This window comes from Plectropomus leopardus, chromosome 20 (genome assembly GCF_026936395.1).
Source record: "Plectropomus leopardus strain MGB_pleo_1.0 chromosome 20, ASM2693639v1, whole genome shotgun sequence".
Taxonomy (NCBI): Eukaryota; Metazoa; Chordata; class Actinopteri; order Perciformes; family Serranidae; genus Plectropomus; species Plectropomus leopardus.
The window spans coordinates 23,412,321-23,434,510 of record NC_142195.1 but is presented as its reverse complement, the minus strand read 5'-3'; the positions used below and the strand labels follow the sequence as shown (position 1 = coordinate 23,434,510).

The 22,190-nt window shown below is 39.8% G+C and overlaps 1 protein-coding gene across 3 annotated transcripts in view; it reads left to right on the top strand.

Moving 5' to 3' along the window:
* lrrtm4l1 (leucine rich repeat transmembrane neuronal 4 like 1) overlaps positions 1 to 22,190 on the top strand; it is a 186,562-nt gene that overhangs the window by 108,092 nt on the left and 56,280 nt on the right. For 2 of the 3 annotated variants that reach the window (XR_015775219.1, XM_088071279.1), the window contains exon 2: positions 11,457 to 12,082. Coding sequence is in view for 2 of the 3 variants with exons in the window: in XM_088071279.1 (XP_087927405.1) it covers positions 12,079 to 12,082 (4 nt within the window). In the remaining variant the exon portion in view is untranslated. The remainder of the gene's footprint in view (positions 1 to 11,456; positions 12,083 to 22,190) is intronic. The other variant, XM_088071280.1, reaches the window with a different exon arrangement.

Sequence of the window (22,190 nt, the reverse complement as noted above, 5' to 3'; positions counted from 1 at the left end):
TGCTTTCACTGATTTTACTGGTTTTAATAACAGGGTCCTTTTGTTTTGCAGGGGAAGAGACCTCTGCAGATAATTCAGATCTGAGTAAAAACCACCTGCTTGTCTTGATCATAATAAAGGAGAGCACACATTAGCAGGTGCTCGTCACAGACAGGCCAAACAGTGCCAGAGAAGCACTGATTTGTAACGTGAAACTGTCTTATTCAGGGTTTTTACTGGTTTTAATCACCTGGTCCATTTGTTTTGGAGAAGTAGAGACCTCTGCAGATAATTTAGCTTTGGGTTAAAATCTCCTGAGCAATGAACACTGAAGGAATTCTAAGTGGGAGAGGTTTCAGCTGCTTGCTATCTGCAGTCTTCACCACTATCACTAAATTGCCCTAAATCTTACACCCAAGACCTTTAAGGATGAGTATTGTGTTGTGCAAATGTGAATGCAGTGTAGCCTAAGGCTTTGTAATTTTTTAGAATATACGATCACACCAAGCTATAATAATATCAGATGTCTTATTTTGTAACACCAGATTCATGCATTGTTGTTTATTGAACTACACAGAGCGATGAGTAATGCACTGTGACTGTTATCCCGAGGCCAGTGCTGATCTCTCGTCATTCCACTCACTGTCATACTGTGTTACAGGAGCTCACTGTGCAATACAGAGACCTGTAATCCACCTGGTCCTCTGTAGTGTGTGAAAGCAACAGTAGTGTGGAGCTGCATCTCATCACATACAATTGTGACACATCGCACTAATTTAACATTTCCAAAAGAGTCTTTTTCTAGATGGGCTTGTGGCAAAATCAGCTGTGATCACTATGATGTGCATCCATATGTAATTACAACGGATGCTAATTGGAGATCACGCGCTGAAATAATTTTTGGCTGTCAGTGTTATGTATTGATAAAACTTCACTGGACAGTATGAGTGGTAGCTTATTATGATAATGTGACCTTATCTGCTTGACTGACCTCTGTTTATAATGTTGAATAATTGATATGCATGCTCACAATTTATGTCAAATCTAACATGCCCCATTTAATTTAGTTAAGAAAAAGATCAGGCCCAAAGCCTCAGCTTGTGTTTCTAAACTCATTTGTGAAAAATCACCTGTCCCTTGTTTTTGCATCAGCTTAGAATATATGTCTCCAAATTATGCAACCATTGATATAAACCTCTGCTTTTTAACATTTTATAACATTTGTAAAAGAGCAAAGCCAGCTTTTGGGAGTATTTTAATTTCCTTGTAGTTTGTTGCTTTCTGTGCATGAATCCTTGCTGTTAACCATACCAGCCTGTTCCAGTTAACTTAAAGTATATTGTTCAATGTGGCCTCAGTCACAATAGAAGCAAGAGCTTCAGATGTGCATTTGAAATAACTGCCAAAGATTTTTGTGTTACTATGTGGGAGAGCGTGACATTATCTGCACCATTTTACTATTCAGTTTCATGGATAAATCACATTCATTCAAACATTTAATAAATAAATGTTTATCTAAATACATCTGCATTTCTCTATTATGCTCAATAATGCAGTTATTTTATTAACCTCCCACTGTATTTTCTAACCTTCATCTGCGTGTTTTCTTTATCCTTTTTAGCACATGCTGTTCTCACCAGGAGGGACAGAAAAATTAATGAATGACAGAATGAGTTACTGCTGTAGAAAAATAGATGTCATACATCTGTAATTGTGTAGCATAAAAAATAGTGTCACAAACACAGAAGACATGTCACTGCATGAACAACTCAGTCATCACTTTCTTTTTGGGACAATATGAATCAGTGGAACTGCCTGTAAATCCATTAAACATCACATGGTGAGTGAGACAATACCCAGTATATGTGCTGTGTAATGTCTCTTTGCAGGACCTCAATAACTTTTGATATGAGCTGCTATTGATTTTTGTTGCAGTTTTACTTGCCTTAACAACTGATGCCATGAGTCATGACATTTTCAGGGGTGAATTTAGTCCCTTATCTGCTGCACCAAAAAACGTCTAGCTATTGTTTGTAATTGGAGAGTTTACGATGGAAATTTAAAATGGGGTTAAATGACTCTGCAGTAGTCACGGTTATTTATCAGCTCCAGCTCCACTTGACAGTGATGGAAATGCAACACCTGGGTGAACGCACTAATTTAAGCCCTTTTACCAGCGAGACGCAGTGACACGCAAACACAAAATACTGTGTGTTTCCGCTGGCGCAGTGCTCAAACATCATTCCAAATTACCTACCTACATACCAACTGCTGCCCTTTAATTTCAGCCACCCAAAAAAGGTTTTTAGAGTTTAGAAACCTGATAAATGTAGTTATAGAGCTAGTAGGACAGAAAACCAGCAGGAATCTGCATCTCAAGGACTGTAACCTAAAACTACTGGTATGCAGATCGGCTTACAGCCAGCTAATTGTGAAAAACTACACACGTTTTTTAAAGAGCCGGTGGCCCTGAAATGACAACTGTGGAGACATATTCATTCAACTTAATCATTTTACAAATTTAACAAATTAAGGAATCAAGGGGAACATTTATCTTAGGTCACTTCAAAGTTGAACAATACAACCAACACCTCTAAACACATTTTTTCTCTTCTTTTGTATTTGCACACCAGTGATACTCAACCTATGGCCAAAGTCTGGCCTACAAGAGGGTGCTGGGTGGCCTGCCAACCATTTTCTGTTACACATTTTATTAAATTGAGTCACTGTGGGATTTTTGAAATTTGATTGTAAATATGGTGCCTGGATACACAGAAAAGCCATAAAAATTGAGCTTGTTCATTGAAAAAAAATTGTCAAGGAAGGTTCTGCTGGACCCCCCCCCAACAAAGCCCTCCTGTCATTTTGTAAAAGCCTCATGCAAAGCAACTTGAGTGTCTCTGCTGTACACAAACAGAACTGTAAAAGTGACAAGCTGTGGTTTTATGAGGAGTTGCGTGCTCTAACTGTTTCTTGTCGATCAGTGATGGGTCACAGTGACTTCTGGAGTTTTATAGTCACTGAGTGTTGCCAGGCAACCACTGAACGATCAAGACAATGTCCCTAAAAGTCTGGATAATCACAGACCTTTCTGTCATCCATTTTCCTAAGAAAACTGTCCAGAACAGGGGCATGGGTGTTTCAAATGTCATGTTTACTATTTGAACAGAAATCATTTAACAACCATTTTCATCCATTATAAATCAGAAGTAAGTCAGTCATTTGCTTCTTCGGTGTGAAGATGATATGTTTTAGTCAGTTCTGTGTGATTGTAAATTACATAGGCCTAAAAAGAAAAAAAAAACCTGTAAAAAACATTTTATTTTGCAGTAAAAGTAAATGTCCAGCACAGAGCTCTTATTTTGAAGTGCTGTTTGTTTAAATTTGCAACACATTCTTTGTGTTGCCAATGTGTTTTTTACATTTTGTGAAATCAAATTTGATATATGGTAATTTAGCTCATGTGTGAGGCTTGAACTAATGACGAAAGAGAAATCTGGAGCCCGTGGCTCGACCAGCTGAGAACTACCATCCTTAGTTATCAAGTTTCAAAAGATAGCACTACCCTCACAATAGTATCAGGAAGGTGAAGGTGCTGCTGTAGATTAATTAAAAAGGGATGGCATCAGAAATCTCAGGATATAAAACCAAGACTTTCCGCATGACGACATTATGACGGCTGAGAGAAAATAGTCTCTTTGCTCTTCTGGTTAGATGACCGTATTTACTTTTGACTGCTGCTACAGTCGCAATGACTCATGAGCTTGAAATCATGCATAAGGTACCTACAAGTAAGTATTTTCCTTACTAAAAAGAAAATCTGCCTTGGCGGTTCATTTCTGAAGTGGAATGAACTGAACTGAATGCGTGTTTTAATTTACTCTTTTATTGCAGCCTTTCCTCCACAGCCTCCCACTTCCACTTTTACCTCAGTTATTGACTTCCTACGTTTCTCCGGGAAACTGATATGCACTAGCTGTGTTCAGTGAAAAGCTGGGAGAGTGGGATTATTAATAATCGTAGCGAGTCAACTGGTTGATGAACACGGGGGCATGCCGGTGATTGCACCGTGTCTGGTGACTGCCCAGCTTTGTAGAGATGCTCTCATCTCTGCCTCTTGAACAGAGTTCTCTCCCTGTTGAATGTTGGTGGGAAATACTGAGTCTAGACACAAGCCTTGTTTGATGTCAGCTGAATAATGTTATCCAATCAGACTTGTAGTTGAGGAAAAAAATACTTTTTATCTGACCTGATGTGCATTTTTTTTGCATTATTTGGAAAAAATACACAACTAACCATGACCTGGAAATGCACTTGACATCACTCTCAACGCAAATTTAACTGTGGAAAATGTGTTTTAAGTCTGGATTCTGCATTAAAAATCAAAACGTCTCTCATTCTTCTCTTCTTCAGAGATGTGACTCTCCCATGATAATTTTTCCGACAGTAATGGCTTACATCAGCAGGGGTGATGTGATAAAGAAAGATGGCTGCCCAGTTGAGACATTTAACATTTGTTATTCACAGTACAAGATTTTGTTGTCCTAGATATGACAAAAAGTTTTCACCACTGACTTCAACTTGCAACTGATTCAACAACAGAATCACGAACAGATCCTTATCCTAATCACATCAAAACTACAGAGCACTAAAAGATGTAGAGATGTTTGGCGTCAACTGTAATCCTCAAAGCAATAAATGTCATGAGAGAAGGCCCTTTTTCTCACCATTCTTACAGCCAATGAGCTTTTTTCTAAATTATTAACACAAAGAACTGTATCATGCAGGATATTAATGGCTGCATGCAGCAACTTCACAACATTTGCAAGATGATTTCATCATACACACCTACAGGGGGAACTTTAAAGGTAATCCCAACAAAAATCAAACTCTGCAATTAGTGAAATCCATCAATACATTCACGCCTTTTACCCACTCACATTTCAGAAATTGTTAAGTCACAGGCAGTATTGGCATATGTGGAAGCTAGTGAATGTATGTGATAACAGCAGTCCTTTTTTCCCTCACAAAAACACTGTTTAAAGAATTATTCACGCAAATGCAGACACAACACAAGCTGCTTTTTGTGTTAAGTGGCCCAAATTTTCTTACAACTATATGGATTTCTATCCAAGGCAATACTGAAAACAACACAGGCAGACTAAACAGTCTGTTTTTATGCCTCTGCAACAGGAACAACCGTTGCAGGAGGCTTTGTTATTTTCGGGTTGTCCATCCATACATACGTACATCCCATACTTGTGAATTAGTGACACTTGTAGGGAATTCCTTCAAATTTAGTACAAACGTCCACTTGGACTGAACAATGAACTGATCAGGTTTTGGTGTGCACAGGTCAAAGGTCAAGGTTACTGTGACCTCGCCTGTCTCATTCTTGTGGATGCGATATCTAAAGACCACCTTGAAAGGAATTTTTTTCAAATTTGGCTCAAATGTCCCCAAAGACTAAAGTTCTGAATTTGGTGGTCAAAGGTCAGGTGACCTCACAAAACTAAAACTCAAGAATTCACATGCAGATCATGACAAAATTTCACACAAATGTCTAATAGGATAAAATTATAAAGTGTTGATATTATATTTTCGAATGGACAAACTTCACTGTGACATTATAATGTATTGCAGAAACACTTTTTTTGGCCATTATTCAGCATGGAGAGGAACAGAAGGGGAGGCATTTGGTCAGATGCTGAATTGGTGACACTAATCTTGGGTGTTCACCTTGAAACTGTGCTGATTATATTGATCTTCTGTGCTGTCGGAGGAAGATGTGTGGGAAGCGTTCGTGTTTTCACAGACATGGATGTAAATTGTAAGTGCAACTTGACTGGTTTGTGGAGACATACAGCTGTGAGGCTGAAATTTTAGTCTTTCCGTACAAAAATGCTGTTAAAGGAATTATTTACAAATGTAAATGGCCCTAAATGTCTAACAGCTACAGTATGGATAAAAGCAGATGTCTATACAAGGCAATGTCTAAAACAACACAGATAAACTAACTATTCTCTGGCTCTGGGTATCTAGCCAGGTATGAGTTTTTTTTAGGTTCTGAGATATCCATTCCTGACATTTTTGCTACCACCCAAAGGAGGTGAATGGAAGTTTGTGCATGGTGCTCACAGCACAGTATTTGTGTGATAACGGTCTAGCACCAAAGCATGGCAAATAAATGTATTTTTGCTAGTTAGAAAGAGTGTGGGAGTTTGTGTGGAACTTCTGATCTACTTATCTCTCATACTTGTCTCATGAATTGGTTGAGGTTAAAGTTTGGTTAGGTTTAACCTGAGAAAAGACTTGGTTTTGTGCAAAAAAAAAAAAAAAAGAAAAAAATTGTTGTGGCTCACAGAATAGAAAAATCACTCTCAGAAACTTTGAAAACTTGAAAATTAGAAAACTTAGTCCTTGATTTCAATGCTGTAACCCATTAAAAAAAAAAACCTTTTGCCTCAATACATAAAACCTAAACGATCTCAGTAATTCTTTTAAGTTAAATAGCAAATCATCATTTGTAATTCCTCTGTTTATTTTTTGCATTTAGTATCCCTATTGAGACTGAACTTTAAAAAAAATAGGAATATCAGTCACGACATGCAGACAGCACGTTTATGTTCAAATGAAAAAATCCTCTAGCATCTGTGGGAATTATGGCTCTCTTAGTAGGATGTTATTACAGAACACAGTCTACAAATCCTGTGTGAAACTGACTATCTATTTTTTTATTACCATGAATACACTATCATCCTCTCCATGACTGCAACTTTTGCTGAATTTGTTGGGAAGCCCAGTTGCCAGAATAGTGTTGGTATTGTAATTTTCTGCAAACCACGCATATGACACATTTGTGCGTTTCATGTATGAGCTATATGTATGGTGTGCCAGATCAACATCACAGACAGAATAGAGAACAGGTTAACACTAGAAAGCAGCATGGACAGATGCCTGTAAAAACTTAACGGTGGTTACTTCTCTTAATATGTCTCTCTTTTTCAAAATCAGTGCAGATACATTTAGATAGATGTTTCAGCGAGGAGGAGGAGTTGCAGCATGTCATTGCATCTCGCCAGAACCGATAAATACCCATGACTACTGCAGAGTCATTTGACCCAGGTATGAATGCCAATAGTACACTTTCCCATTGCATGAAACAAAAACCCCCTTTAGCAGTTGTTATCAGGGTTTTTGTTCAGTGGGAATGAGGCATGACGATCTTGGGGTGATGCACCAAAGCCATAATTGAATTTCAGGGATTTGCTTTGCTGTTGAAGCATAAAGGCTAGTTGAAAACTATGTCAATATGGAAAGTTAAGGAATCACATTCTGATTTACTTTGGTTTATTATCTTACAGTTACAGAAAGTCTTGGTGGCTGAAATTCTACGTAGTCTTCAACAACGCAACGTCATTGCATCTTGCCGGTTCAGGAGCTGAAATTAGTGTGTGGTCGCCCAGGAGGCGTGTTCTCATCTGAGCCAGAGGCGATAAATACCCGATAGAGTCATTTGACCTGGGTGTGAATGCCGATTGTACAATTTCCCATTGCATTAAAAAAGCCAGATGTTAGCGGGTGTTAGCGGGTTTTGTGTGCAGTGGGAATGAGGCATTAGAGACCAACAATGAAACCAAGTATTTTTCCTGCATTTCCAGTGGGAATTGTGCCACCAAACTGGGTATTTTAAACCAAAGCAAATACTTTTCCTAACCATTACCAGGTGTTTTTTTGTGCCTTAATATGACCATACATTAACCTCAGTGATGCTGAAACATAAAGAAACATAAAGTTTATACATAATAATATACAAATGCTACATGTCGGTGCTTGGCAGAAACATACAATTCAACATTTATTTTGGCAATTAGGTTAGAAATTGTATTTGTTTTTTCCTGGCAGCTCTCATGTGTAGCTTAAAAGAAGCTCTCCCCCTAACTGCCCCTGCCTACCTGAGTGGAGTCGTCGATCCTCTCCTCTCTGTTCTGACCGTAGCCCTCTTTCATGGTGGCCTCCCCTTCATCCTGTATTTACCTGACATCTCATTGCTGACACCGCAGTTGTTACAGTACAACCCTCCTCCTCCTCCTCCTCCTCCTCCTCCTCCTCACAACTAGCATCAAGGCCCTGTCTGTGGTCAAAGAGGAGGAGGAGGAGGAGGAGGAAGAAGAAGGGGAAGGGAAGGATCCCAATTATTTACGTCCCTGCCTCGTTGTGACTTTGGCTCCAGGTGACAGGAGCTACCGTCACACCAGCTCCCTTGCGCTTGTTACATTAATTTCACTGCTCTTGTCAGTCCTTGTCTCAAGTGTCTTTCCTGACTGACACTTCACTAAACGCTATCACCACATTCAATTTTGAAATGTGTGCAAAATTCTCAAGAATGCAGGAAGAGCTGAACGATTTATAATAATAGCACTGCTCAGTATGTGAAAAGCTGAAGGGCTGAATCCTGCACACACCTGGAGGAGTTTTCAGGAGACATGCTTGTTAGGATAAATCCATCCAAAAATAAAGATGTGCTGTTGTTAGTATGTGACAGGTTCAAAGAAACTGAACAGGTCTGACAGTCAGAGGATATCCAACCCATGAAAGATTATTGTGATGCTGCCAGTTTGACCACACAGAGCTGGATACTGCAGCTGTTTTACCCACAGCAGACACAAGCTATGTTGTATGTCTCTGTTGCTCAGTTTGCATTCAGATTTTCCGCTCTTCTTCTTATATGAGTTTTTTTTTTATGATACACGCACACGCTGCTTTCTTAAATTAGCCACGGAGATTAAAGTCAAATAGGTATTATATTAAAGACGTGACACCTCTGGAGATAGTGTTTTCTTTCAAGAGTACAGTTTAAGATCTTCAAGAAATTGTATCAATTTTAATCAATCCGCCCTCTGATAAGAAACCTAAGCTGTCTGCCGTGTAGCAGAAAATGAAATGAAATTGATTATAATAAAAGATGCACTCTGCAGCTAGATGAGGACACCTGAACATTATACAAACATCAGAATCAGCTTTATTGGCCAGGTATGTGGGCATTTCCACTTTGGAGGCACAATCCTGGCTAGAAATGCAAACGACAGCTCGTGGTGATACTTTTCTGGCTGGAAACGCATCAATGTCTTTGTAATTTTAAAAAACTGCTTTTCGTGGCACTATCACGGCAAGAAATGCAGTGAAACCTATGTAAAAAAGAACAGCTTCTGGTGGCCCTGTTTAGGCAGGAAATGCAGCAATGTCTCTGTAAAAGCAGCCACTTTTGGTGGCACAAATCCCAGCTGAAATGCAGCGATGTCCGTAAAAAATTAAAGCTTTTAGTCGCACTGTCAACAGAGCGTTGCCTCTGTTAAAAAACTACCACTTTTGGTGGCACTATCCTGGCTGGAAATGCAGCAGAATCTCAATAAAAAACAATGATTTTCCGTGGCACAAATCCTAGCTAAAAGGCAGTGATGTCTCTGTGAAAAATAACCACTTTAGGTGGCACTATCCCAGCTGGAAATGCAGGCAAGATCTCCGTTAAAAACCCTAATGCTTGGTGTCTAAAAAGCAGCTAAAAACAACAGCAGTGACTCTCTAAAAACAGCTGCTTCTGTTTTTGTTGGTCTTGAACAGTGCTCTGCACTCGTCTAAAGCTTGGCGACATCTCTCCTAGGTGACATGCCATCCTCCCACCATTCCCTCCACCTCCTGATGAGTCAGTTCATATACTATGTCACTTTAGAAACGTTGATATGATAAATATGAAATATCTGTAGTTTGCAGAAATGTACAATGCCAATAATTTTTTGCCTGATGACCGAGCTGTGTAACAGGTTTCTTCTTACACATGAGGCTGGTGGATATGACAGCATATACAGCATGCTTGGATTATGTTTGACAGATATTTACATGTTTATAGTTGGTATGTAAATTATATAAATAAACAGCCTGTGATTGTTACGCATGTCATTCCAAATCCACATGCTTTCATATGCTGCTATAACAGCCCTCACAGTTTTTGTCTTCGCTGCAAAAACTCGAAGCCTGACTGAAGACAGAGTTTATCGTCTGTACTTGCTCACTTTGAACCTCATGCTTTCAATGTCATACTGTCATAAAACTTTCACTAAGTCACTATGTAGTGTGCCAAGGCTAACCCAGAAGTCAAGTCAGGCTGGAGCTATTTCTTATAATGGCCACATTTTTATAATTGATCGTCTTTCTTCATCTCTTGTGTCTGAATCATCTGAAATAAGTACCAATTGGGAGACTAAACATGAATCTCAATATGACGTGATTAAAGAACGGGGAGACTAAATCAAGTATTTGAAAGTGTTATGGACTGTGGGTATGACTCCAGCTGAGTATTTCAAATTAGAGAGAAATGTCATTGCAGTAGGGCTCATATTATTGGCAAAAAAGACTTAATTACAGCTATTTTTAATCATACTAAAATCAAACACTTATTAGGGCTTGAAACAACCATCTTCACTCTGGTTCAAACATTGACATGCTCCCTAGTGAGAGCCTTTGAAACGCTGCACTGTAAAATCTGACAAGTTGATTTTACTTTATACAAAATCTAAGAGACAGATCGCCTTGAAAATGTAAGTAAATATAACTGTTAGTGTTCATGTTTACTTTACATCTAATTGTTAAGTTTACTCAAAATTTAGTTATGTTTACTTGATTTTGTGAAGTTGTTGCAACTTAAAAATAAAAAAGTTAAATAAATCAATCTTTCTAAGTAAGTTTCCAAGTAAACCAAGTTTACTGTGCTATGCCTATATATCTGTATTCTGCTGATTGTATTTGTATTTTCTAAGAAACATTAACAAAACAGAACTCACTGATCATCTAACTTCATTATTGGCAAAATCCTCTGTGATGATCAAGTTAAGTCTGACTTGGTTTTCTGAAGTTTCTCCCACAAAGAAAACACAAGGAAATTACAATTGTGACTTTTTAGTTGCAACAACTTCACAAAAGCTAAATTTTGCTTTACATGTAAAGTAAACATATATTGAGATTAATTGTTATATTTACGTAACTTTTTCAAAAGATTATTTTAAATAAGATCAGCTTTTTGGATTTTAGTGTTCAGTATAAATTAAAAAAAAAAAAAAAGATCCTAGAAAGCATGTCCAGTATCCCTGCTTGAACAAAACTCTTGCATTTACCCTTCCTACCAATAATTATGCAACAAGAGGTGGGATCAAGCAGGCTACCCACTCATGCTATAATGATGACCACATAGAGCCCTCAGCATATTCTCCACAACACCTGCATGATGGACTTTTAGAGGGAGAGCTTGGCAAAGAGGAGAGACGGCTGCTGCATTGGTGTGTTTGTGTTGAGGAGACAGAAAAAAAAACAGATCCTAACAAAAGCAAATCTCACATTTGACCAAATCTGCCTACAGCTGTTAAACACTGCATTGAATGCTTTTCTCACTCTTTTTTTTCTCTCTCTCGCTCTTTCTCCCACAGGCGCGCGCCTGCACACAGGCGCACACGTCCCCCACGCAGCCGGGCGCGCACACGCCAAAACCTGCTCGCCAATGCACTGCACAGCACAGGAGCCCCTGACAGTGCCCGTGCCTGGCTGTGTGATCGCTGCCTGGCGTCTCTGCCGCTCCGCTGGATGTTTGCGCAGAGGACACCTGCCTCCGCCACTGACTGCACCGACCCCCGCGGCAAAATCCACCCTCGTTTCCACCTCTCAACTTTTGCAACGCGTGGTTTTTTTGTACGTGTGTTGCACCTGTTCCAACACTATGTTTGCATCGGGTGAATTCCCCCTGTAGAGCCGGGCGTTTGACTTCCAACTTGGCACTTGATGGATATTTGTGACAGGTGTGGAAAGTTGCCCTGCGTCAGGGAGTATGGGCGCAAACTTTAAAAGCTTTTTCTTGTTTTTTATCATCGAGAGATTTTTTTTTTATATTTTATTTTTTTAGAATGAAGGCAGGTGAGTCACCCCTCGCGTGAGAGGCGCGCAAAAGCTCCGGGGCTCACCAGGTACTGGAAAGGAAAGGCGACACGGAGGAAGTCGTGATTTGTGCGGCGGATTGCGCCACGGAGGACGGAGGAAACGGACCGATGAGACAACATGGGTAAGTAAGTGGATTGTCTCGTTTTGAAGCGCCAGAGAATGAAGAACCTCGAGAGACCGTAAATCACCACTATTAGTAGTTGAGCGCACTTGTGGTCCTTGGAATAACAGTGGTTGGTCTCCTATGTGGTGTAGGAGAAATAGCGCGATACGGATTTTTTGTCTCCTGTGTGAGTGTTCAGAAATGTTTTATTCCTGCGCAGCAAGCTGTTTCAGAGCACTACTTTTATTTTCCTGCAAATATTTTAAAAGCAAATACTGCATATGAAAGGGAGGGAGGGGTGGGGGCGGGGGGGACAATAATGCTCTCACCTTTATGATGTAGAAGAGAAGTAGCTCAAAATCTGAATCAGTCGACGTGTCAGCGCAAAACGCTAAATATTCTCCTTCACATGACGTCCTTGTTACTGAAGCAAGTTTATTCCTCCTAATTCCCGACCTGACCTTAAATGGCCGAAATGTGATGAGTGTGTTCTCTGTGGCCTCCCCCCCTTTTCTCAGACCCCTCCTGTCTTTTCCCTTCAAAGCTCTGACATGTTTTGACTCCATCCTATTTCTCCTGCCTCCCTTCTTCTCCTGACAGCTCTGGGCACCTACAATCTCATCCCACACTGCCTATCACCTCCTCCATTTTACTGACTGTGGGTGCTCCAGAGCTAACGTTAAATTCACCGCTCAGCCTCACAAACCCACACTTCTCTCCAGTGCGTTCCGCAGCTCCAGTCCTCTTTTTTTGTGCATATTTTTTTGGAGGGGGGGGGGCTCAAAGAGGGCTGTGGGTGTTCAGGATTGTCACTGAAATTATGCTGACTTTGAAGCACTCTGCAGCTTCTCTAATAGAAAGCCTCACGATGTTTCGCGTCCTTTCTCTCAACTTTTGTTGCTGAATATCTCAGTGAAGGACTATTATTCATACGTAGGCACGCGCGCACGCACGCACGCGCGCACACACACCGAGAACAGGGCATGTTTGATAGGCGGCTGGGTGCAGAGAGAGAGCCTTGTTGAAACTGCACCACTGTGATTCATTTTGTCTGTCTCACTTGTTGGATTCATGCTGCTGTTATTTTTTATCTCTTTTTTTGGTATTCCTAAATTGACTGAGAGGCAGACACAGGCTGCAGAGATGCACGCTGCCCCAAACATCTGTGCACAATTGTGGCACTTACCCAAGAAATGAGCAGCTTAGTGCAACTAATGAGCACATGCTATTACCGTTTTAATTATGTCATCGCAATTACTATAAGCCAAAATAAGTGTCTACATTTGTTTGGATATCAAGGCTTCTGACTGAAGCTCTTCCAATGCCTTGTTTTCCACATTTTAAGTTTAAAAGCAAACCTTCTTTTCCACCTGTATTTCAGAATAAAACACGGCATCAACATGATTTGGTTATCATCTGCACAGAAGGGCAGAATCAGTTTTGGCTTTGTTGGAGAGAGCAGCTGTTCAGACCATTATTTTCAATATTGATCAATTATTTTCTGACTAAATGCCCATCACAGTTTCGATATTGCTTGCTTTGCCTGACCAACAACATCAGAGCATTGAATATGTAATGATATCAAACAGATAATAGCAGCAATTTTTTGCATGCATGCAGGAATGTTTGGCATTTTTGCTTGATAAATGATCGTTAAAATTGTTGCCAACATTTTCTGTTGGCTTGCAACTTATTTAATACAGTGAATGTTTCCAAACTAGATTAAGTCATGCTATTTTCTCTAAGAAGGAACATATTTTTGACTGACAAGCCCAACACTGATACCTTCCAATCACGTATTTGTGGCCTAAGCTGTTGAATTTAAATTGCCTCCAATAACAACAAAACTGCAAACGATGCACACAGGCTAAATTCCCATCTGACATAAAGCAAAGGCAGGGAAAAGCATTGCAGGAGTCATTGTGAGCTACTTGGGTGCCCGACGGTCTGTGGTCTGACTGTACACACTTGCCCACCATAGTAGAACTGCTTAAACAAGAACAACAGGGCAATTACGCTCAAATAACCTTCAATTTATTCGATAATCCATCAGTTTCCTAGAGCAGACAGAGACAGTAATTGGCCCACGGAGCGCATGTCTGGGAAACCTTAGCTGAATTTCTGTTAAAGAAATAAACCTGTGGACAGATTTTCCCATTCTACTTCTTCAAGCTTATAATAGTGCAGATAATTAGAGCTCCAGTGTTATTTACAGGTTTGCCACTGGCATAAAACTACTAACTTTTCCTGCAGATGAGACCATTATGTTAGTCCAAGGCAGTAGATGTGGATCTAGCTTCTATGCTCTAGTCTATTGTGTGAATTCATGAGTAAAGTCAAAATGCAAAGTCCTAATTGCATCAAATAAATACGATTGAAAGACAAAGTCTCTTTATTTTACATATTAAATTTATATCACCAAATGTTGCTTTGGTTGGCCTCACAGCGCTTTTCTGGAGCCATGTTATAAGGATAAAGACTGCAACTAACCTTGAGCTGTAGAAATGGTTGCAGCTGTAGCTCCTTTTTAAAATAGCTGAAGCCATCAATAAGGATTATTCTGTCAGCGTTAGGCATGTTTCCTCATTCTGAGCCTGACTGAAAGCCCCCATCAGGCAGTTTTTGCAGCAGTTTAGTAATATTCACTTCACCACTACCCACACACGCCATCAAAACCGTCATAACACAGCATATCACATCAAACTCTTTCACTGTACCTCCAGGTCATTCATTTTCACTTTATTTGTCCCTGTCGCTGTGCAGAGTGCCGGACTATCTTGAATTTCAACACTCCTTCAAAGTTTGTTTCCTCCTTCTTCTCCCATTTTGTATTTTCCTTGAAATACCTGAAAGACTTCACCCAAACAGTGTGTCCTGCACATTGAAGTCATGCAGTGAAATATGGGCAGAGACACAAAACTGAGAACAAAGTCTGGCAGTAGGCACTTGGAGCTGAGCTTGCACAAAAAAAGGCTCTGCAACAAGAGGCACATGATAATGTATTGTGTATATTTGTATGTCCCTGAAGCACACTGCAGCCTACGTGTGGTTGTCATGGTTTTATACATTTGATTATTTTGGCTTCCTAATATTTTGGATTTATTTTTGTGCCGGTCTTCCAGACTGAATGACAAAAAAGATAATTTGTTAGTTCCCTCTAAAATAACGGATATGATAGTGTTTTCTGATCTGTCACTGCGGTGGTTAAGATTTGGTGAGGCAAATAAAAGTAGTTGATTAAAGTTTTGGGAAGATGAAGGCCCAGATAAACCAAATTTGAAAGCAATAATTGATGTGCCTCATTTGACATGTCGATTAATGATCCAGTGGTGCACTGCAGGCATCAGATTTGAAACTCCAAAACCACAGACGCAGCAGTGGTTTAGGAAAAGGTTCCCATGTTTGTATATTAAATATATCCCCATAAATCTTCTATACATTTCTGTTTGAGTGGCATCATATGAAATTCCAACATCACGCAACCAGCAGCATTTTAGGAAAAGGTTGCTATTAATATGTAGGCGGGCAGCGTTTCTCTTCCAAGTGGGTGAAAGTCACATAAAGCACGGCTTATCATAACTCCATATAAAGAACTCCAGGAATGAGTCCTAAAACCCAGAAATCATTTAGCATTTCAGCACCCCTGGTTTCCTCGTCTCAAAGTGAGTGGGATTTTTTGAATGGGTTTTTAGTTAGAAGTCTGAAATAAGGTCTTAGGGTAGCACAAGCTTAACAAACCTTTACGTTTTGTTCTACCACATAAAAAAGGTCAGTAAATACCCCGTGAACTTTACAGTTCATGAGTGGGGTTATTTATCTTAAAAAGTTGGCTGCTAACAAGTGGCTAAACGAGACGACAAACATTAGACTACAAAACGTCATCACATCAAGCCGCGTCCAACACCCGACTGCTTTACAGCCTCGAAGCGGTTGTGACGCAACTGTAGTGTAGTTTGTTTATTGTCTAACATTAGCTTTTTATGTCTGGCAATTGCATTTAGTCTTCAAAAATCCTGAAAGTGATGGTCATTTGTAGAGACTATCTTGCTGGGCAAAACATCTAAGTATCATAAACATTTGTTTGCCTAAGAGCTTATTTTTTGCCACGATCCAAAATCCAAAAACCCTACAGAAAAAACGTAATCCCTGGAGTACTCTATTATTAGTAGTATTGTAGGCGACTGGATTTGCTTGAGTTTGGTGAAGAAGTTTCATCTCTTATCTGTGCAGCTTCTTCAGCTCTGGAAATGAAGCTTTATTGAACTGTCTGGGTGTGGTTTGATTAATGACCGTAGCCTGTCAACATAAGCAATAAACCCCACAACTGTCATTATATTTAGACCCAAATAGCTCTAAATCCTAATTGGTGTAAAGCAGTACATGACTTTTTCATGGAGAGGTGAAGGGTTACACTTAAGCACGACAACTGCCAAGCTGCAGACCCCTGCAGACTACTGTTCGAGACCTACGAAAGTGACTGTTTTATTGCAAGACATCAGCAGCATTTCCAGACACAATTGTGCCAAAAAACACAACATATTTTAAGCATTTTAAGCCAAAATGTGATATTTTCCAAACCATAACCAAGCATTTTTAAAAAAGTTTTATCTAAAGTTGACCACTCGGCAAACAATAGCATTGCATATCATAACTGCTGCATTTTTGCACACAAAAGTTACCCATAATTTACAGAAACATACAATTTCAACATTAATTCTGGCGATCGCGGTGTATTACATTACCTTTTTCCTGCAATGCCACGCCTTCTGCAAACCAGTGAAAGAGTTTAGACAAAAACACTGATACAGAAGTCTCTAATGTGAAATAACCTTAACTGTTCTGACTCTGGCAGGGAAAAATGGGGGTTCATGAAGCAGCTCATAGCTCACAGTGAGAAGCTGACTTAGAAATTAGGTCTTCAGGGCCTTTAAACAAATGACCAGTGCTTTCATTTTTCTGATGAGGACAGCCTCTTTGTGTAACGTATGAAGCCCCAGAAGGGACGTGCAGACAAATATAGATAGGAAAGGGGAAAGGAGGGAAAAAGATCTATTTATGTGTGATCTCGCAAAAGTTAAAACACACAGGTTAATGTTTTTTCACGTCACCTGGAGAAACATAAGCGCCAACATTAACATGCACCTATGATGAGTTTATTTTGTGCTGTTTATGTGTAGAACGTATGTTTTTGCTTAAGTTACCAATTGTGCTCATTGTGCTTTAATTCTGGATGATTCCTATCAGATTTGAAAAGAAATGCCAACAAAAAATGTATTTTCTTTTACCTACACAGTCCTTCCAAGGACTCCACAGTTAAGACAGGCAGTGTGAGGGTGAGCACATTGTTTAAATACCTATTGAATGACAAATACAAAAACCTGAATTTCTCAAGATAAATTACATACAGTGCAGTGTATGTGCTATACAATGGCATTTTGATTAAAAATAAATGTAGCGTCTTGAGTGTGTCCACCTCTGACCTTTACTGATTGCCTGCATACCAGAGACACACGCACACACAGTCATCATCCACGATGTCAACTCCCAAGCCTTTACAACCGCCTCTCCTGATAGTGGCCGGCTTAAACTTCTCGGTTTGTGCTGATCTTTTGACACTAGCACTCATATCGATCAATGCAGCTCTCTGGCTCTCTGCACAGATTTCTAAACCAATAATGTCCGTTTGTGTGTGTGTGTGCGTGCGTGCGTGCGTGCGTGCGTGCGTGTGTGTGTGTGTGTACGGGTGTGCATGTGTGTGTCCGTAGGAAAGCTGGCGTCAGTGAAGTTCCTGATATGTGTGACGTTATGGGCCTGTGAAGACTTTCAGCTGTCACTTTTTGACAGGCTGAGTCCGGATGTTAAGCGCTGTGGGTGTAAAGGTGGAATACTTTCAGCGATATGGCAGAAGTTATCGGCTTCTGCCAGTAGAGAGGCGAGATATCTGCCTCATGCTGCTGTATGATCCAAGAAAATCTATATTTCCTCACAAAGGAAAATGTATGTGCTTCTTTCTAAGTTTAGTATTAAAAATAAAATAAGAAAACTCAAAGTCAGATCTCCTCAAACCCAATTAGACTCCGTAAGCGCCGTCATATCAAATAGTTTCTATTGTGCTTTAATCATTTTATAGGGGAAGTGAATCATTACGTTGTGTCTATCTTTACAGCCGAAGAATTAAGCTACTGCCAGTGTCTGAGAAAGATAAGCAGCGCGGTGGCTGGATGAAGCAGCCGATATCAAGGCAAGAAATAAAATCTGTACACTATTTCATAAATTTAATTATCTGTTGCTGCAGTTTTGCTATCTTTGATGGATCTTCATCAGGCACAAACCTCCTGTCAGATCAAAACACTGTGGCAACAGATAATTAAAGTTTTGATGGGAATATTAAGCAGTGTGCCGATTCCACTTTTGCCCTGACCTCTGTTGAGTGCCACAGTTAATTCTTTCATTTTCAATTTTCAAAGGCTGCTTTTTTTTTTGCTTGTATAATCCTAAACATGATGTATACATACTTTTATTTTCAGCTGCACAAACATGCTTAAACAGATGTATGATTATAATATTCATAAGGCTCAAAGTCATCAGACAGTGCTATGGCTAAAGGAGAAGGAAGCAGTAGGCACCAGACCAGAATGATTTGGCCGAAGCCCCTCTAAAAACTTCTCCAAGTGGAATTCCATCCAACACGTCTCATTAAGGCTGCTTTTTTCCACAGCGGGCAGCTCTCATGGTCACACACAAAACCTGCTGCTGTAAAAATGTTGACATTCAAAATAACCAATTAGCCTTTTTAAAGGTCTCCCTCCTTGCAAATTATATTTTACACCGTTGACAAGTGTACTTATTGGCTTCCGCAATAGGTAAAAGGACATGATTTCTATGAGGCACATCGTTTGTGATCGACTTCTATTACACGTTTGGCAGCTTCACATGAAAGTGTGTGAGACATCAGTTAAAGTCCAAATGTCAAAACAAATTGGTTGATTAATCAGGTTGACTAATGAATCTGTGCCAACTGAAAGAAAATAACAGAATTTGATGAACAATCAATCAATTGTAAATGGACTGTTTATTGTTTATCATATTTGAATGCCATTGTCTGGTTTCAGGGCAGCACGGTGGCGTCGTGGTTAGCACTGTTGCCTCACAGCAAGAGGGCTCCTGGTTCGAAACCGGGGTTCGTGGGGGCCCTTCTGTGCGGAGTTTCCATGTTCTCACCCATGTCTGCGTCTACACGTCTAAATTGCCCGTAGGTGTGACTGTGAGCATGTATGGTTGTCTGTCTATATGTGTTTGCCCTGCGACCTGTCCAGGGTGTACCCCGCCTTCCGCCCGATGACAGCTGGGATTGGCTCCAGCCCCCCCGCGACCCTTACGAGGACAAGCGGTTACAGAAAATGACTGACTGACTATCTGGTTTCAGCTTCTCAGATGTAATGATTTGTTGCCTTTCTCAGTCTTATAGCGTTGTAACAAAAAAAATCATACATCTTTGAACTATTGGTCGGACAAAACAAGTTATTTTAACATTACTTTTTACGAAACACTAAGGGACATTTGTGTTTTTGGTTGTAGTTGTCCTACACTCACCCAAACTGTCTCCGTTACTTTTGCTCGTAATCTAGTCCATAAGTCCACTGTTCCAGCATTCAACGGCTCCGGTTTGGTTAAAATACATCCTCAATTCACAAAGTTAAATGTAAAATATCAGACAGTTACAGTATCTCTCTGCCGTTGCTGGCTGTTGGCTGTTTACAGTCCTGTAACCTTTTTTATTTAGAATATAGTAAGTTATGTTTAAATTTAAATTTGAAATACAACTTGGAATGTCTTTTATCCCTTCAGTTGCAAGTAAATATATTACTTAATTTAAAAATTTGTGTACTTGATTTACTTGTATCTAATGTTTAGACTCGCTTTTCTGTTCAGATAATGAGATGTGGTTCCTCAGAAATGTGGTGCCTTAGTTACTGCTGCTTGTGTTGCCGGGCAACATCTGGCTAAATAGGAAGGAGTATGTTGCATGAGGCTGGGTCAGGAGGTTTTAAATTATGACAAATCAGGGGAAGAGGAAATTTCACTGATTGCTGTGAAAATCCTGAACATACTCAACCTATATGATTAGAGAGAAGTGCTGCATCATGGTTCGCTATATAATCAGAGCATTTCTTTCCAGCAGAGAAAGTCTTCACGCTCTTTCTCCCTCACACATACTGTGGTGGCTGCTTATTCTAAACATTCCTCGTCAGTTCTTGCAGGTTGTAAAGAGTTTGGACTCATGTAGACTACCATGTACAATTTTTACATGCACTGAAGGCTAAATACTCCTCCTTGGTCGGCTATCCAATGATAATGAGGCTCCTAGAGAGTGAAAAGCACTTTATTCCGTATGCAATATTGGATTATCACAAACTGACCTTTTGCTAAAATTGAATTTCCTATAACTACAATAAGGACTACGATATGCGGTTAGAACAATAGTTGCTCCACTTCCTGCTTCATTGAAGCTTAACTTGCACTAACAGCACTTAAAGAAACAATCTATATTGTCCAATAGACAGAGTAGTGGGAGCATAAGTGTTAGAGGAGCAGTGTGTAGGATTTAGTGGAATATTGCAGTGAGAACTGCATGTTCCCGTGTGCTGAGCGTGAACTCCTGATTATGATTTCGTCAGCGTTTATTGTTTATTATTTATTATTTATTATTTCTCTTCCTCTCAAAGCAAATGGACCTGGTGGAAACCGGTGAAGACACTGAATAATTGTGTTTCACCTTACAAAGCTATGTTTGCGCTCCTTGCAGACGTGCTGTTAGGCCAGCAACTGCTAATGCGTGGTGTCCTTTTTGTCTGATAATTTAAGATCCGGACGTTCAGGAGGTTTTTACTTGGAGCTGAATTATCTACAGAGGTTTCTTTATCTCGAAATCAAACAAACCAGGTGATTTTAACCAGTAAAAACTGAATAAAGTAATATCACATAAATAATCAGTGCTTTTCTGACACTGTTTGGCTTGTCTCGGAGGGGCTGATCCATTTCTGCCAATATATCCCCATAAATCCTACACGCTTTATTGTGGCAAACACCATTAAAAGAACTCATAAAAGCACATTCTATAACATGACTAATTACCTTATTTTTAATGTATATTAAGTATTTTAAATGGTAAAAAACAATATGTCTCCTACACACAGGTTCAGATAGAAGCATTTGTTTATATGTTATGGTTCCTAAAAGTCAAAGCAGACCTGCAGGCCAATCAGAAGAAAGAATTCACCAGGATATAAATGAGAATGATAGACAACTCAATCAATAGACATGGCGTCCAGCTCGGCTGCACTGTACTTACGGTGAGAAGTTGATGTACATTACAGGCAGTTTTCCTTGCAGATAAATAAGAATTCAACATACTATACGCTTCTAATCCCATTGATCTGGAATGTTAATGCTTAGACTTAGCAAATCAATACACCTAATCATGGCATCAGGTCTTTAAGTGGTAATCATTTAGGTTTTCTCTTTTTCCTATAAGGGAGCCAGCAGGCAAAGCTACAGCAATCTGTCTGTCTTCATTCCCATCTTACACTGTTATACTCGAGTCGGTCGTGGACTCACTAGACCTCGGTTACTACATCCCTCACAAATCCAGACAGAATAACTGAGCTAACCAAATTGACTGTTCATTTCATTTAAATGTTTAATGGATGCTGCTCCATTTAAGCTGTATTTTGCCATTACTGCTGTGATATTAACAAGCCGCGCTCTATTTTTCCATACATCTTGTCCAGTTGTAAAGTATAGTATGTGTTTCGGAGTCTGGCTGCTCCTCCTAACTCCGCATGTATGTGCAGCTCCAGTAGTAGTAAAATAAGCTTTTATCATAAATCAGCCGTTTTATACCGCTTCATGCTTTTGCTGCAAGTTGAAATTACAGCTGACTCCAATTTTCAAATTAATGGGCTTAAAATAATGGGTTTTAAGTGTGTAAAAGGTACTTCATTTCAATATTGTAATGCCAGTGTGTCCAATTAATCACCGTTGCATGATGGGCCCCGCGACTGGTGATATGTCACATACTTCTGTGCCCTGAAAGTATTTTTAATTTTATGTGCCTTAAATCTGA